This window comes from Anomaloglossus baeobatrachus, chromosome 2 (assembly GCF_048569485.1).
Source record: "Anomaloglossus baeobatrachus isolate aAnoBae1 chromosome 2, aAnoBae1.hap1, whole genome shotgun sequence".
In the NCBI taxonomy this organism is placed as follows: Eukaryota; Metazoa; Chordata; class Amphibia; order Anura; family Aromobatidae; genus Anomaloglossus; species Anomaloglossus baeobatrachus.
Window position 1 is genome coordinate 170457379 of NC_134354.1, and position 18322 is coordinate 170475700.

The 18322-nt window shown below is 38.2% G+C and overlaps 1 protein-coding gene across 2 annotated transcripts in view; it reads right to left on the reverse strand.

Annotated features, from left to right (window-relative positions):
- Positions 1 to 2392: 2392 nt before the first annotated feature.
- PNPLA4 (patatin like domain 4, phospholipase and triacylglycerol lipase) overlaps positions 2393 to 18322 on the reverse strand; it is a 93149-nt gene continuing 77219 nt past the window's right edge. For both annotated transcript variants that reach the window (XM_075333484.1, XM_075333483.1), the window contains exons 5-6: positions 9112 to 9264; positions 2393 to 7064 (exon numbers count right to left, since the gene is read on the reverse strand). In XM_075333484.1, the coding sequence (XP_075189599.1) occupies positions 6924 to 7064; positions 9112 to 9264 (294 nt within the window). In that variant the 3' untranslated portion in view covers positions 2393 to 6923. The remainder of the gene's footprint in view (positions 7065 to 9111; positions 9265 to 18322) is intronic.

The following is an 18322-nucleotide window of genomic DNA, read 5'->3' on the forward strand; positions in this document are numbered from 1 at the left end:
ATTTGGGGTACTGAACATTTTGGATCTGTTCACATTTATCTTGTATTTTATGCTAAGCACTTACATTATGGTTTCTATTCACTATAATGAGCCTTCATAGTTACTCCAGACTCCGTTTAGCCTCTGTTCACAGTCTCCTTCTTTTGAAAGGTGCACAAAACTGTTGTTGATTGTACTTTTGTGCATTCCTAAAAAGATGGACGCTGCCAGATCACAGGTCAAAAACGGGAGTTCACAGTGCCTCCCTCTGCATCACTACAATGAATATTTCTTTGGAATTTTTATCTGAATCACATTTGTAGAGATTTATATGTAGTCTCCGTTGTAAGCAGTGTAGAGTGCATGATAAATGTGAGTCAAGCCTTAAATTTGAGGGGCAGAATGAACAAATCAAGAGCAGTGATACCAGATGTATATCAGGGATTTTAGGTTTGGCTATTATCACTCTAAAAAAAGCTTTTTTTTACACAATAAAGATTTGTTTTTTGCATCACTGAATTGGGAAGCTTTTTTAATTGCTTTACTCTGAGTGGCATAGCTTTTTTTTTTTTTTTTTGCTAACAGCTGTATTGTGGCTTGTTTTTTGTGGTACAAGATAATGATTTCATCAATACCATTTTTGTTTACATACAGCCTTTTGATTGATTGCATTTTATTACCCATTTTTGCCAGCTGTGTGATGGTAAAATCTGTGGAAAAAAAACTGTGAAAAGTAATTGTTTATGTTAGTTTTTTTTACGGTATTCACTGAAGTGGTTAACCGATGTGAAAGTTTTATAGATCGGTTTGTTCTTGAAGTGTCAAAACTAATTGTGTGTACTTTTTTGCTTATTTTTCTTTCAGATAAATATATTTATTTATTGATATATTTTTTTTTCTTGATTTTTTGATTTTTTTAAAATAGTTTTACAATTTGTTTTACTTTTTTTTTTTTAACTTTTTACTTAATTCCTACATGGGACATTAACTTTTATTTCTCTAATTGCTGGTATAATGTCTTGCAATGCACCAGCATTGCAATACAATAGACTTGTCAGTACTTTACTGACAAAAGCCTCTTAGACCATGCTATTGGCATGGTCCAAGATGCTTGTTGTAGATGACTGACTTGAAGGTTGCCAAGGCAGCAATTGGGCACCTGTGATCACGTTTTGGGGTCCCGAGCGGATGGAGAGGGAGCGCACTTCCTCGCCCAGCCACTTAAAAGGAACCTGTCAGGTCCCATATGCATTCTAACCTAGAAGCAGGGTGATGTGTGGCCTAGTAACCCCTTCTTACCCAACCCTGTGTTGTAATAGTGTGTAATATGAATGTATAAAAATATGTTTTATTACTTACATGTTACCTATGTAAATGAGCAGAGGCTCTTATCCCCTAGGCGTCGCATTGCCCTGTGGACATTTCCATGGTTTCCGTGGTAGGAAGGGGTTACTAGGCCACAAATCACCCAGCTTCTAGGTTAGAATACATATGGTACCTGACAGGTTCCCTTTAAATGCTGCAATCACTATTAGTCGCATCATGTAGGGGTTTAATCAGCCAGGGGTGGCATTGGGACTGTCCCTGGCTGTGACAGCCAGAGTTGGCTGTACCTTACGTCAAGCTCCTGGAGGCGATTATGTAGCCACTGCTCCTGTGCCCCTTGTGATCTCATTGATGCGTCAATACGTGCTTGTTATTGGATGTAATAGTGTGATGAGAGTCCTTGATGGGAAAATATCAAATGACCTTAAGGCGGGAAATGTTTAGTTGTAAGTTTCCTGCCTCTGTAAAAAGGAAGATACCCAGCAGGAGAATGGCCTTGAAAAAAGTGTATGTTTAATTTTAGGATCATAATAGATAAAAAGGCAGTGTTAATTCAGCAAAAAACAATGTGTTTCAACTGTAGGGCTCAATGGGATTTGTACAGGGAATGTTTGAATGTCTTTATACCTGTAAGAAGGGTTTTCGTATTACTAATGTTGATAGAGCGAGGGGAATCTGGATGTTACTACTTGATAGGCTTTCAATATGGCTTGTAAATATTTCTCAGAGCATAATGTGGCTCTCAAGGTAAGAAAGGTTGGGGACCACTACTTTCCAGCATCTACTTCTTTTCAAGTTGTTGCTATTTGTGCATGTTTGTAACCTGCAAGTACATTGTCCTGTAGGAGACTCCGTAACCATAAACATTACATATTTGTAAGAAAAGACAAATTAAACTTTCAAGTATGCAGGGAAACATCAACCACTGTTGTTTCATCTTATTTAATTACATGGGAACATTGCCACCTAAAAATACTTTATAGTCATCAATTTAAAATACTGTGAAACCCCACAATACTTCTCAAAAGGGTAATTCCAAAAATTCTCAATCATACACTTTTTTTATTAGTTTAAATTTTTTATTATTTTCAGTGCATTTCACAGTGAGGGTATGGTACATATCATTATATGCATTCATTTTATCATCTCTTGGCAATATTTATATCTAATTTAAAATGTCTTTACATAGAAAAAGAAGATTTAATGCTCATCATAAATATATAAGCAATAAAAATCTGGTTACTCCTCGCATATGAAATGCAGACTGTATTGTGCATAATTACAGAAAGGGTTTTTTATGTTCTTAAAGAATATTAGAAAAATGATGAATGCGTCTCATTTTAGACTAGCACAGTTATTCATCTCAGTTTAACACCTTATATTTCAGTGCACAGATTTTGATTTAATGCAATATGAATTTATCTTTTAATAAATGCACTTGCTTATATTTATTATAATACTGTAGTACCAGTGACAGAACCATAACTATGTCAGCTTGTAGGCTTATGTTATTTTATTAGACACAATCTTTAGCTTGAAAATTCAGATTTTCATTATTTTACTTTTTTTTTTATTTGATATGTTAGTGTGATAAGATACATATCTGGATCAACTGCTTATAGTTTATGTAGTATTATTTGATTATTGTGATTTAAAAGTTATATCTTCTTTTCTCCTATTTTTTACTATTTTTTTTTAGTTCAAGAAAAATGATACACAAACCCCTTGAAGTTTGGTTCAGGACAGTTTACCCGGACTTTAAATAAAGTTTTGTTTGGGACCCAGACTTGACCTAAACCCCAATGGAAGCCAATAATTGGACAGTTCGGGTCTCTACCCACATGCAGCCAGAAATAAACACAGAACACTTCCAGGGGAGGGTGCATGGGGTTTTTCCTGTTTTTTGTGGGTGCACACTACATCTGATCATGCTGGTATTAACTCTCAGTATGAGCCGTTCAAACACTGCAAGCAGCTCGCACTGGGCTTAGCATTGAGTGTACCCAAGCACAGTGATGCTCTTGCAAGTGGTTTGCATACATAAAGCACTCAAACAGAGAACACCAACTTTTTTTTGTAAATTCTTCAGTAAGAACTCCGAGTCCACTCATTACTAATCATGAATAGAGATGAGCAGACCCGTGTATGTTCTGGTTCGCCGAATTCAGCCAGCCTTTAGTTAAAAATACATTTTGGGACCCAGACTTGCCTTAAACTTGTTTCCCTTGAACCCTGATCTAATAGGGTTGACTGGAGTAAAGAGTATAATGGAAGTCAATGATTGGGCAGTTGAGTGGAGGAAAGTTGAACTAGATGGACCCTGGTCTTTTTCCAACCCATGTAACTATGACTCTCTGCCCACATATAGCCAACAAGAAAGAAAACATTTTTGGGGGACTAAGGGTGTTTTTTTTACCACAATATCCACAAATATTGTTTTTACACCCACCATTCAAAGACTACCTGCGGCTCTAACTGGGCTAAGCACCGAGCGTCCCTGAGCAGCCCGATGCTCGATTGAGTGGTTAGCATAAGTAAAGCTCCCAACCACAGACACAGATTTTTAAAAAAGTCCGTGATCAGGTTTAAGCCCCAGACACCCAGTGTTCAGTATGAACCCCAAACTTTATAGTTTGAGTTCGCGCATCTATATTCATGATTTTTTTTTGTATGTAAGGCAGATATTGCTCTAAATAGTCTTCACTACTTCACTAAACATTTTCAAAAAATTTGCAGCTTAAGGGTTTCTGTAAGTCTTTTTTCTACCTTAGTGTTTTGTAAAATGTGGCAAATCTATCAGAGATCCTGGTCAGCTATGATGGCATTCTCTGTTTTTCCTTTTACTTGTTGTTAGAGATAGCAACAGGGAAATAGGCTGTATGCAGATCTCCAGTGTGGAGCGAAGGGAAGGTAACAAATCTCAGGGAGGATACCGAAAACAAACTATAGAAAAGTAGGAAAGAATATAAATAGGAAATAAGTGCAGCATATAAGTTGTACTGATATATGAAGTACTTAAGACAGCTCATAAACCTCAAATCCAGCCTACATTAACGAGAGACTCTACAAATGAAGACAAATGTTAAACTTTGATGAGGCTGCAATCTGCATATTAAGGGCTCTGAAAATGAATGAAGGAATGAAGATAGCAGGCTGAAATTTTTGTAATATGAACTAAAACTATAGAGTAAGAAATTGAAAAATAATTATGTTTTGTGTGAAAACTGAAATCTTTGAAGTTGTGCAATGCACACAGGACTAATTCATAAACACATAAAGTCCTTGTGACTATTTATTAAAAATGTTGCCTATGGGGAATTGTCTCTCTTTATGAAGAGTGCCAATATGGTATAAGAAGAACTGTGCAACATGTACAATGGTCCTTTGGAATTTAAATACTCAAATAGCCTCTTTAGAGGAAGAGAGCTCCTGCTTTGCACTTATTGCAGGCAAACTTCCAGGAACACGTGTCTGGAAATGAAGGGTCTGATTTGGCTTTTTTCTAAGGTCATGTGGAAAAGTTTGTTAAAGGTTATTAATGACTTTTAGGATTGCTGTATCCAACTGTGTTCATGTCCTTTTCTTTTTCTGAGTTCTCTATGAGCTATATAATGCCTTTGTAGAGCTTCCTGGGAGCCTTAGTTATAAGGAAAAATATCTGTAATATGGTGTCTGAAGGAAAATGGTAATTTTTTTTTCTTTTGGGCTTTATTTGCCTGTCTATAAAATGCACGTACCTTATTTCCTACCTCACCTAGTAGTTTGTAATATTATATAGTTCTACACAATGGCTAGAAAAATAGAGCTTATGTAAACACACTGTTGAACATTATATAGGATCCTATTATGTCCAAGATATGTTGGAATACAGTGAGTGCAGAAACAGGTATATAGAATAAAAATTGTAGTTACAGTATAATCATGTTATCAACTCTGTATGGTTTTCTTTAATATACCTAATCCTAACTACTCAAAAGAAACTGTTATGGTCTGGTGACTGTTGTAGCTATTAAATCTACCCTCTTCTACCTATCCACATATAATAAAAATATAATCGTAAAAGATTCTATACACACACATATGCACCCTTGTAGATTTGATACATACAGCAATGCATTTGCTATATTATGCATGTTAGCTCAAGAAATAGCTATGTTTCCTATTAGCCATATCCATGTCAATGCAGTGGCTGAGATTTTACTTGTATAGAAGATTGCTATCTACACTAACGTGTCTGCTCTTTTTATCCAATAATAGCGAATAACCTTGTATTGCTCAAACAACTTTTCTTCGTGATGACAAGTTCTCCACTTTGACTGGCTCAAACAGGGTTCCTGTTTATAATGATGTAGGCAACTGTTCGCATCTAAAAGAAAAACTGGGACCTGGTTCATTTCTAGAGAGCAACTGAACGATGAGTGCAGAAAGTTGGCAGCACATGCACTCTTTGGTCCTGTCATTAATTCCTGTTTTACTGTGTGTAGCATGCTTTAATATTGTTTGTTAGGCAATTGAGGGATATCACATTATTAATGTAGGCATTTAATTGTGCACGTTATACAGAAAGGGAGGTTTTTCTATTAATTGGTGAAGGATATTGAAGCAAACAAGTTTATATCACATTATTGGAGAATGACATCGTACTTTCAACCCTAGGAGTATTGAAACCTTGTGTTTTATTGGTTTTCTGATGGAAAATGAATGAATTATTTGGAAGAATGCCCTTGATGCTTTCACACTTCTTTTTCTGGATATTATTGGCCCAAGTGTATTCATGAGCGTGTTGACTTTTTCATCCTATTGCTATGTACATAAGACAGTGGGCTGCAGATACTGTGGTTGGTAGGGAATTAGAGTTGCTGAAGGTCCAGTATAGCCTTCAGAATCCAATTGAGTCCATGTATACCAGAATTAACACATGATAGAACCACTTAAGGTACAGTATATTTAAGTAATTTTTAATGACAGGTGCAGTCTACTAACATTGTAAAAAATATTGTACCATTTGGTTAACAGCTGCTAGGAAAGCATATAGCTTACTATTAATGAGCAAGCACTACCATGCTGAGGAGATTGGTATTTATAGAGCAGTTAGATGGCTGAATGTTCGCAACTCGAATACCCAAGTATAATGGAAGTCAATGGGTATTCAAGCATTTTTGGAAGAAATCATCAGTAAAAATGGTTTAATCCCCCACTGACTTTTATTATACTTGGGTACTCAAATCGTGCCTACTTGAGCATCTAACTGCTTGTTATGAGTACAGCACATCTGAGCATGGAAGTGCTCGCTCATCACTACAGCTTACGTTTACAGTCAGCTATGCTCATCAGCTCATCTCCTTAATTACCTCTCCAAATGATTAATGAAAATAGTGTATACAGTGAATCCAGATAAACAGCAACCATCAACATTGATTGGATATAGGAAGGATAATTGATATTACTACATTTCCAGAGATTATTAATCAAAACCTAAAGCTATAAAACTACGGCTTGGTCTGATAATATTGTAATACTGTATGTTGCCTTTGAATAGGCATTCAAATAAATATTCTGCTTTAATACAAAGCAACATCAACAATTACTAATCAAAAAGGATGGTGTCCAATTGAACATCAGTCACTTGGTTCATAACAATTCTCTGATTTTAGAAACTTCACTGTATCTTCAAATCCATCTTGAAATATGAGCTCCATCTTGGCTCGGCTTGGGGGAAACAACGTCTGATTGAGTCTTTCCAAATTGGCAGCAGATAGCTGTGGCAGAAGTTTAAATGAGGACAAATAAAATAAATTACTTTATTTGTCTAACCAGTCTCTAGTCGTTCCAAAATGTAACAATCATTAAACAATGTACTATACTGCAAATTTTTAATTACAAACTTGAGATTTTTACAATATTCGCTAACTGAAGTTAATAGTGTACATTGCGTGTGTATGCAAGTTTTAATTACCATTCATTGCCATGAACAACATTTTTAATTAAGAATGGAAAAAATGTATTAATTTGCTAAAATGTAGAAAAAAAAAAAGAAGATGTTTACAAATATACATTAACTAGCTCGTAATGTTTACTTTTCTGTCTTAGAAAAACTACAGTCACTATGACTTATAGAAAAGGATGCCTGAGAGAAGAAGAAAGAAGTACTGAGAGAAATTTATTTTATTTTTATTTTTTGGTTAATCACAACATTTGTATAATTTAATGTAAGAGGTATTACAAAAATTAGATATACCCTTTATCGCCAAGTTATGCTTTTGCTTAGAAGAACAACATTTAGATCTAGAACCAAAATGAGTAAAAAGGTTGGATGTTCGAACAGTGCCTATCCGATCCGATAATGTTATTAACCTGCAGGTATGATGTTAATCTGCTTATTAATAAGGATATGACGGTGTAATACTAAAGTGCGATACTTAGGAAAAAAATAACTTTAATTCTTCTGTGAGCCATCATGTTTCAGTCATTCAGGCATGTCCGGAGAAATTACCGTCACTGCTCACTATAATGTGAGTGGCGTCAGTAAGTATTCCCCAACAATGATTGACAGCTGATTCAGCAAAGCATCATTGCAAAGCCAGTTATCAAGGAGTGCTGGGGTGTGTGTACAGCCGCCGCTAACATTATAGTGAGTAGTCATTGTAATTGCTCTGGGCACATCTGCATGACTGAAAGTCAGCGGCACCCTGGAGACAAAGTTCATTTTTCCTGGGTGACACATTTTCAGTATCGAAGTCACGACTCATGTACATTCATAATGCAATTAACCTGCAAATTAAGCCTATATCTGCAGATTGATAGTATTATTAGACCTGTCAAGTTCCCTTTAATGGATAGCACACACACAAAACTTTATCATAGAATATTAATTCATCACAATGTCAATTTTACATGTACAGTATGTTGCAGTAAGTTAATGATTAAGGAAGGTGTATCTTTTTGTTTGGAAAAATGTGAATAGAATATGTATGTGAACAATGAAAGTCTAAAGGGGGCTTTACACACAGTGACATCGCTAGCGATGTCGCCCGTGAAAGCACCCGCCCCCCGTCATTTGTGCATCATGGGCAAATGAAAGACAGTCCCACCTCATTGCAGGTACGGTGTTGTTCGTTATTCCTGGGGTGTCAGACGTAGTGATGTGTGCTGCCTCAAGAACAATGAACAACCTGCGTCCTGCACGAGCAACGACATTTGGGAAATGGACGACGTGTCAGCAATCAATGATTTGGTGAGTATTTTACATCGGTAGCTGTCGCTCATACATGTTGCACGCAACGACGCCGATAACAAGGCCGGATGTGCGTCACGAATTCCATGACCCCAACGACATCTCGTTAGTGATGTCGTTGCGTGTAACGGGGCCTTAAGTGAGACCTAAGGTGATAGATTTCATTAAAAAATTGGGAGTTTATACTATTTTGAAGATAAATTTGAAGTATATGATGGTGTAAGATGGGTAAAAATGAAATGTAATAGCGAGTTACAAAAAAAATAATTCGTATTCCTGGGTTTTATGGAAGACTGCTGCTGCCTGAGTTTTTTTTTTTTTGGAACATAAAATAGAGATCAGCTCCCATACTCATTAAATGGTTTTCCATCCCTCCCAAAATCTCCGGGTTCAGACAATTTATATCTAATCTGTGTGGGGTACTTTTGACCTATGGCCAGCCAGGGACAATATTGCAGTTTTAGAATGACAGAAATATTTTCCATCATTGATTTTATTGTTTTTGTAATCTAAGACTGTTGCAATGATTGAATCACACACCCAAATATATACAGTATATATACACAAATTACCTGTATTTCCTGTTTTCCAATGTTCAAATACAGATAAAAATATCCATTATCTCTTGGGCATATATTTTGTCGACCACAAAATGGTGAAACTGTAATTGTTCGCCCGGTTGGCAAGACAGGTAGACTGTTTGTGAATCCCCCATCAATCCATTTCTGTATGAATACATTACAGAATATTTGACACGAATAAATGCAAGACAATAGAACACAAGGTTTGTCACTCTGACAGTATATTGGATGAGAACAATATAATAAAGAATATAATAATCTACTTGTTATACTGTTAATTCATACTTGTTTTAAATTATGTTTAAAGAACTTTCAGACAATAGACTTTATATAAATCTATATGGTTTATATTAGCTATTACAATTAAGAAGGCAAGTTATGATAAACTCTTGCTTAGCAGTTAGTGAGCATACTTATTCCTTCTTAACCCCTTCACGACCATGGACGGATCTTTCCGTCATGGATCGTGTCCCGGTAAGCCCCGCCCCCTGCCGCAGGCAGGCGGCATGGATCAGCACACATATCAGCTGTTTTTAACAGCTGACATGTGTGCCTACATGTTCCGAGTGGAATCGCATTCCACCCGGAACATTAACCCCTTAGATCTTGCTGACAAAATCTGGCAGCGAGATCTATATGCGCGCGGCCATGTTTTTTACTTACCGCCGCCCCCTTCGGACGTCACGTGAGTGATCACGTGACGTTCGGTGGTTGCCATCATAGCACAGGGTCATGTGATGACGCCTGCCGCTACTAAGTTTCACTTTCCTTTTTCCTCGGCACGGAGCAGAGGAAAAAAGAAAGTGACTATTTCTGCTGTTTACAGCGGTATAGCTGTGATCAGCAGATAGCGATCAGCAATCGGATTACTGATCGCTATAGCCCCCTAGGGGGACTAGTAAAATAAAATAAAAAAAGTAAAAAAAAAGTTTTAAAAAATTAAAAAAAAACAAAAAACCTAAAAGTTCAAATCTCCCCCGTTTCCCCCCACTGAAAATTAAAGGGTTAAAAAAAATAAATATATAAATATACACATGTTTGGTATCGCCGCGTTCCGAAATGCCCGATCAAAATATAAAATCAATGAATCTGATTGGTAAACGGCGTAGTGGCAAAAAAATTCCAAACGCCAAAATTACGTTTTTTGGTCGCCACAAGTTTTACGCAAAATGCAATAACAGGCGATCAAAACGTAGCATCTGCGCAAAAATGCTATCATTAGAAACATCAGCTCGAGATGCAAAAAATAAGCCATCACTGAGCCATAGATCCCAAAAAATGAGAACTCTACGGGTTTCGGAAAATGGCGCAAAACGTACTCCACTTTTATTGGACAAGCTTGTGAATTTTTTTTACCCCTTAGATACAAGTAAACCTATACATGTTTGGTGTCTACAAACTCACACTGACCTCAGGCATCATGCCCATACATCAGTTTTACCATATATTGAACACCGTGAATTAAACATCCCAAAAACTATTGTGGCATCACACTTTTTTTGCAATTTTTCCACACTTGGAATTTTTTTGCTGCTTTTCAGTACACCATATGGTAAAACTTATGGTTTCATTTAAAAGTACAACTTGTCCCACAAAAAACAAGCCCTCATATGGCAAGATTGACGGAAAAATAAAAAAGTTACGGCTCTCGGAAGAAGGGGAGCAAAAAACAAAAACGCAAAAACGGAAAGTGCCCCGGGGCTGAGGGGGTCAATAATGTTCATCCCTTCATAGTCGGGGTCTCCCATGTGGCCTCTGCATCCCCTTTTCTCCATTCAGCCCTCCATCTGCACATTTCATAGATTACGGAATCTGGTGCGGTATTTATATAATTGCAACCAACATTTCATTCATTACTCTGCAGCATTTTTGCTTTTAGTATGGAGAGTATATTATATATATATATATATATATATATATATATATATATATATATATATATATATATATATATATATATATATATATATATATATATATATATATATATATACATATACACACATATATACATACACACACTATAATATATATATATATATCTGTCTATCCATCTATCTATATATACATATATATACACACATATATATATACACACACACACACACACACACACACACATAATATTACAATTTACTCACTCTCCTTCGGGGGTTGTTATCCAAACTTCTATTCCCTGTTAGTGTTTTGTTTTTTTTTTGTTTTTTTTTCATTTGAGGCTGTTAACTATGGAGACTACTTTCTTTAGCACTTTATTACAAGAGCGGATTTAGAATTAATTTTTTAGCCTGTTTTTGCCATTTTAAATGTTTTTAAATTGTATGTTATCTCTTTGCTTGTAATTTACATGTGTTAAATATAAATGTATTTATTTCGGGTGATCCCTCTTAGGGTAACTTCACAGCGTGTTTTTCGCAGCATTTTTGCACGTTTTTCGGGTGCAATTTTGCTCAGAAAACTGCATGAATTTGCTTCCCCAGCAAAGTCTATGAGTTTTCATTTTTGCTGTCTGCACACAGCTTTTTTCTTTTAGCTGCGTTTGTGTGGGCACCACAAAAACGCAGCATGTCACTTATTTTTGCGTTTTCCACCCATTGAGTTCAATGAGATGTTCAAAACTACAATGAATAACGCAAATATAGCTGCGTTTTAGTGTGTTTTCATGACTAAAAATGCAGCTATAAACGCAAGGGGTGCGTAAGTAAAGTGACATGTACAGGAAGAGGATTCCTTCTGTCAGTAAATACAGAAGCATAAATCCTCCCGGTACCGCCACCGCTGCTTCCATTTCCTACCCGGTGCCATGTCCACTCCCGTGCAGGAGGTGGAAGTGGCTGCTAAATCAAAAGTGAACAGTAGAAAAATCTGATACTCATCTGTCTGCCGACTCCCGGTGCCATGCTCTCAGCTCCTCTTCCCGGTACCGCCACCCCCGCTCTGGCTGTGTGCCGGCTCCCAGGTATGTACGATAGCTGCAGGACCTGGCGGTGAGGACCTGGCAGTGATCACCTAATGTGGTCACCTGACACATCAGCTGATCGTAAGTCTCGCGGTGACGTCGGATTTTACCGCCCGGCTGGCTATCAGCTGATGCCATCAGGAGACTTCATCAGCTGATTACCGGCAGCTCCTGCAGCACTTGGACGGGAGTCAGCACGGACATGTGTATAGAGTGTAGAGCGAGCGAGCGCCGAGTGACAGATTCCCCGGCACTTGCAGTCAGTTAATGACAGCTGTAGACAGGCCGGGCTGATCTCTGGAGTTCAAGTGAGAGCACCGGAGATTAGCCAGGGATGTCTGCAGCTGTCATGAACTGAACCGCAAGTGCCGGGGAATCAATCACTCGGCGCTCGCTGTAAAGTCCAGGCCGCACCCCGGAGCTCAGGTGAGAGCTCCGGAGTGCAGTGCAGGTACCTGAATCCAGGCCTGGCATTACTGGAGTTTCCTCTGGTAGCCAGTCCGACGCTGCACAGAAGTGTGTGTTTGTTTTTTTTTTGTTTTTTGCACTGATTCATCAGCTGATTGTATAAAAGCCATTTATACAAATCAGCAGCTGTGTCATGTGATTCAGGCCTTGAACCTGACATCATCTGATCGCTTTGCCTTCCAGCAAACCGATCAGATGATATTGGATCCGGATTGAACGGTGCGTGACCCTTGACCAAGGATTACTGCGGAGGGGGGTTCTTTATTTCAATAAAGATGGAGTCACTAATTGTGTTGTGTTTTATTTCTAATAAAAATATTTTTCTGTGTGTTGTGTTTTTTTTTTTATCTTTACTAGAAATTCATGGTGGCCACATCTAATATTGGTGTGACACCATGAATTTCGGGCTTAGGGCCAGCTGATAATACACAACTAGCCCTAACCCCATTATTACCCAGCGAGCCACCCATTATCAGGGCAGCTGGAAGAGTTGGATACAGCGCCAGAAGATGGCGCTTTTATGAAAGCGCCATTTTCTGGGGTGGCTGCGGACTGCAATTCACATTGGGGTTGCCCAGAAAGCTTGGGCACCCTGCATTGCGGATTCCAAACCCCAGATGCCTAGTTGTACCTGGCTGGACACAAAAATTGGGCAAAGCCCACGAAATGTTTTTTAATTATTTCATAAAATTCATGAAATAATTAAAAAAGGCTTTCTTATATTTTTGGTTCCCAGCCAGGTACAAATAGGCAGCTGGGGGTTGGGGAGCAGCCAGTACCTGCCTGCTGTACCCGGCTAGCATATAAAAATATGGTGAAGCCCAAGTCATTTTTTTGGGGGGAAAAGAAATCCTGCATACAGTTATGGAAGGAGGATGCTGAGCATTGTAGTTCGGCAGCTGCTGTCTGCTTTCTTGCATACACTATTGGATGAAGGATAATAAGCCTTGTAGTTTTGCAGCTGCTGTCTGCTCTCTTGCATCCACTAGTGGATGGAGTATGCTGAGCCTTGTAGGTCTGCTCCCCCTGTTCTCCCTCCAGCATACAGTCCTGGATGGAGCATGCTGAGCCTTGTAGTTCTGCAGCTGTCTGCTCTCCTGCATACACTAGTAGAGAATGAAGAACATATTGAAGAAGAAAATGACATCAGACCTTTTTTTTTTTTTTCAACAATCTTTAATGGCAATGTTCACTGATAAAAAACGCATAAAAATGCAGTGAGCAAAAACGCAGCAAAGCGCAGCAAAAAACGCGCCAAAATGCGGTAAAAACGCATGCGTTTTTGCCGCCTTTTTTGCTGCAGGTGCGTTTTTGCGGCAAAAATGCACAAAAACGCAGCGTCAAAAAACGCAGTGTGTAAACTTAGCCTTATATGGCACATTTATTTTTCTTCTAGTGATTGTGTAGTTTTTGATGTGCCTGTGGTGATCCTCAAAAGGGACTTGTGCCCTCCTCCTTTCATTGATTTCCTTCAGGTAAGAAGACATGTTATAATAAGCCCTTGCGTAGCAGCTAGTGAACATGCTTTTTCTGCTCAATATTAGACCCTGTGCACACAGTGCAGTTTTTGATGCAGTTTTGGGTGCAGTTTGTTGCCCTAAACTGCATGCATTGCCTTCCTCAGTAAAGTCTAGCAGTATTCAGAAAGGCTGTGCACACATTGCTTCTTTTTTGCCTGCAGTTTTGGGTGTAGAAACAAGAAGCAGGATGTCAATTATTTTTGGATTTCTCCCTGCGTTTTTTCATTGAATATAGTGAAAAACCGCATGGCCAAAACCGTATGGGCAAAACCACACCGAAACATGTCAAAAAGCACACTGAAAACGTGTCAAAAACGCATGCTTTTTTTATGCATTTTTCAGCCAGAGGTGCGTTTTTTTGCTAAAGAAATAAAACTGCAATGTACACACATAGCCTTAAGTGATAACATTCTTCAAAATAAAATAATAATAATAATAATAATAATAATAATAATAATAATAATAAAAAATTAGGTTTGGCCTTCATGTTCAGCCCTCCATAGTCACAGTCTCCCATGTGGCCTCTGTGAAAAACTAATTGTCCACACCTGCTGTTCTATTGTTTTTCCAGAACCACAAGTGACCAGTTTGACTAAAGGCCACGTCTCACTAAGCAACATAGCTAGCAACATCGCTGCTGAGGAATGACTTTTGTGACGCAACAGCGATGTTGCTAGCGATGTTGCTGTGTGTGACATCCAGCAACAACCTGGCCCCTGCTGTGAGGTCGCTGGTTGTTACAGAATGTCCTGGACCATTTTTTAGTTGTTGCTCTCCCGCTGTGAAGCACACATCGCTGTGTGTGACAGCGAGAGAGCAACAACTGAATGTGCAGTGAGCAGGGAGCCGGCTTCTGCGGACGCTGGTAACCAATGTAAATATCGGGTAACCAAGAAGCCCTTTCCTTGGTTACCCGATATTTACCTTCGTTACCAGCATCTGCCGCTCTCACGCGGCGAGTGCCGGCTCCCTGCTCCCTGCACACATAGCCAGACTACACATCGGGTAATTAACCCGATGTGTACTCTGGCTAGGAGTGCAGGGAGCCAGCGCTAAGCGGTGTGCGCTGGTAACCAAGGTAAATATCGGGTTGGTTACCCGATATTTACCTTAGTTACCAAGCGCAGCATCGCTTCCACGCGTCGCTGCTGGCTGGGGGCTGGTCACTGGTTGCTGGTGAGATCTGCCTGTTTGACAGCTCACCAGCAACCCGTGTAGCGACGCTCCAGCGATCCCTGCCAGGTCAGGTTGCTGGTAGGATTGCTGGAGCGTCGCTTAGTGTGACGGTACCTTAAATATACTTTATTCCAAGATCCTGCTTATTGGGATTAGAGACTTGTGCTTAGAAGCAAAAATAAAACTTTGTATTCATACAGAATAGAAAACAGTATAGATAGGCATAACTTATATGATAAAATCACTGAAATGGACCAAATTATCGGGATTAGTGCGGTTATTAATAGTATCAGTGATATCATAATAATTAAAATATATATATATATATAATATATATATATATATATATATATATATATATATATAGAGTCAAAGCAAACTTTTTTCTGCATAGCATTAGTTTCACCTGCAGTTTGTGGAGTTTATTTACATATACTTTGCTTATTTATAACTAAATATTATTATTATTTAGCTTATGATGGACTTTGCTGTGAAAATATACATGAGCATGCAGAGATTGTGTAACTGAACTATTAAAAGCCTATAAATCATTACAATTGTACAGAGCATTAAATATTGTAATCAATTCACTGTGTAATATCTTTCACATTAATACATGGACATTGTACAATAGCCTAACGATGCATAACAAATGCCTGTCAATTCTTTGGGGTCTTAATTATTGTGTATTTTAGACAGTGTTTCCAACTGCGTAGTAGTCTGGTCATGAAATCTTTATGCTCTCTGTTCGGCGTGTACTGTAAAATTCATGCCATTTTCAAAACATGATGTGATTAACATAAGATTGTGCAAAGAATTGTATGAAAATCCCAAATATGTGCCGTGCTACTTTTATTGCTAAGTTTAAAAAGTTTGTAATTTAACTAAATTCATTTAATGAATTTTGGTAAATCAATTCAATGATCAATAAAAAAGTAACTAATTTAAATACATTTAACAATCATGGAGAAAAAAAAAGAAAAATATTCAATCCAATATATCACTGTACTATAATTAACACAGTAAAGGAAAGTGACCTTTATCAAAGGGACATTACATTTGCCAAACATTTACTGGCAAAACATGCAAGAGGAGAGCAGATAAAACATAATGTACACTGATAACATGGCATTGCTAAAGGTTGAAGAGCTTTCAAGTTGTGACTCATAGACATAAAAATCAGTACCTGCCAAGATAATGCCACACAAGTAACAGCAGTATTAAGGATGCAATGTGCCACTGATAATAACAGATGAATATATGAAAAAAGCAGCAGGCATGTAATTTCTCAATCTTTGGTGTAACTTTAAAATTACAGTTTGGTTAACAAATAATGATATCCAATGTGCAATTCAACAAAGGTGTTCTCAAATGAAATAAGATCAGTGTAATTTGCCCAGTACATTGTACCTTAGAGCTGAGCACATTATGTGATGGAATTGGTCCAAACCAACTAAAACTGCAAACGAAAAGTGGAAACCCTGCCGATAGCAACCAATCCAGCTCTCATTTTGAAACAGCCCATTTTGAGGATGAAAGATAAAATCTGATTACTTTGGTTGCTAGTTTTTATTCACAACAGTTTTAATGAACTAGAATTGATTACTAAGTTATATATATGTGTCTGACAAGGATAATATACTAAAATTGTAACGCTAGTCACTATCTCATCTCATCGCATGGGCAGCAGGATAGTTAGGAAAGCCGAGGTCAGGTAACAGGAAGGCATGTATGATCATAAGGGGTAATCAGGGGTGTAGTCAAGTCACAATCCGAGGGTCAAAATACCAGGAGACAACATAGTATATAAAGGGAGCAAGCAGAGATGTGGTCAATTAACAATCTGAGTCAAAGGAAGGAGAACACGACAGGAATAGGAAGCGGGCACAAAGAAGTCCAATGAAAGTCCAGGGTTAGAATACCAAGATCAAAAAAAACAAACAGTCACACAATCTGCAGCAACACAGCAGCGCCAGACAATACAAATGGCAGAGTTCTGGGGAAGGACACTCAGTAAAGAAGCCTGGGCAATTACCCAAAAGGTGGAACACCTGAGTAACCAGCACCTCCCAGAACCAACCTGGACTCCAATATAGTGACCAAGCTGCCAGTTCAGTATATATTGCAGAGCATCTCCAAGTTTGTGAGATGCTCTGCAAAGAGAATCGTGACAGTAATGTGTAAGCTGTGTATGGTACACAGTAAATGATTTTGCTCAATAGCATAGCTCCCAGGGAAGTAGAGGGGGTATTCACCTTGAGTCCCTGATTTGGGGGGTCCCACCTGGAGCCACTACCACCCTGAACTATTTAGGCAAAGCATATTATAGGAACACTTGGGGTATTATGACTGTCAAAAAGGCACAAAAGAGACATAATTACTTTATAGGGGGCAAATGTGGGCACTGCTTTCTAGGGCACTTGAACAGAGCATTAATATATTTTAAGGGTCAGTTTAACCATCTAGAGGGCACAATGAAGGCATTTTAATTTGTAACGGGAACAGTGTTAGCATTATCATGTGAGGCATCAAGAGGAGAACTGTTTTTGTACCACACATCAGGTGAAGTAATAAAAACACGCATGGCAGTAGAGGCTCAAAATTAGGGTCTCATTATGATAAGGAGATTGTGCAGAAAAGAATAGATGGGGAAGGTGTTGGAAATGTGATAAATCACATGCGTCTTTGTTGTAAACTCTGATGATGAGTCGTGGCTGGAGAAGTTGTCATATTGGTCTAGGCCAGGTGTAGAAGATGGGAAAAATGAATGACTCCATCAGAAAATATGTCTTCTGTAAGTCACCAGCTACAGTGCTGGCCAAAAGTATTGGCTCCCCTGCAATTCTGTCAGATAATACTCAGTTTCTTCTTGAAAATGATTGCAATCACAAATTCTTTGGTATTATTATCTTCATTTATTTTGCTTGCATTGAAAAAACACAAAAGAGAATGAAATAAAAATCAAATAATTGATCATTTCACACAAAACTCCAAAAATGGGCCAGACAAAAGTATTGGCACCCTTAGCCCAATACTTGGTAGCACAACCTTTAGCCAAAATAACTGCGAACAACCGCTT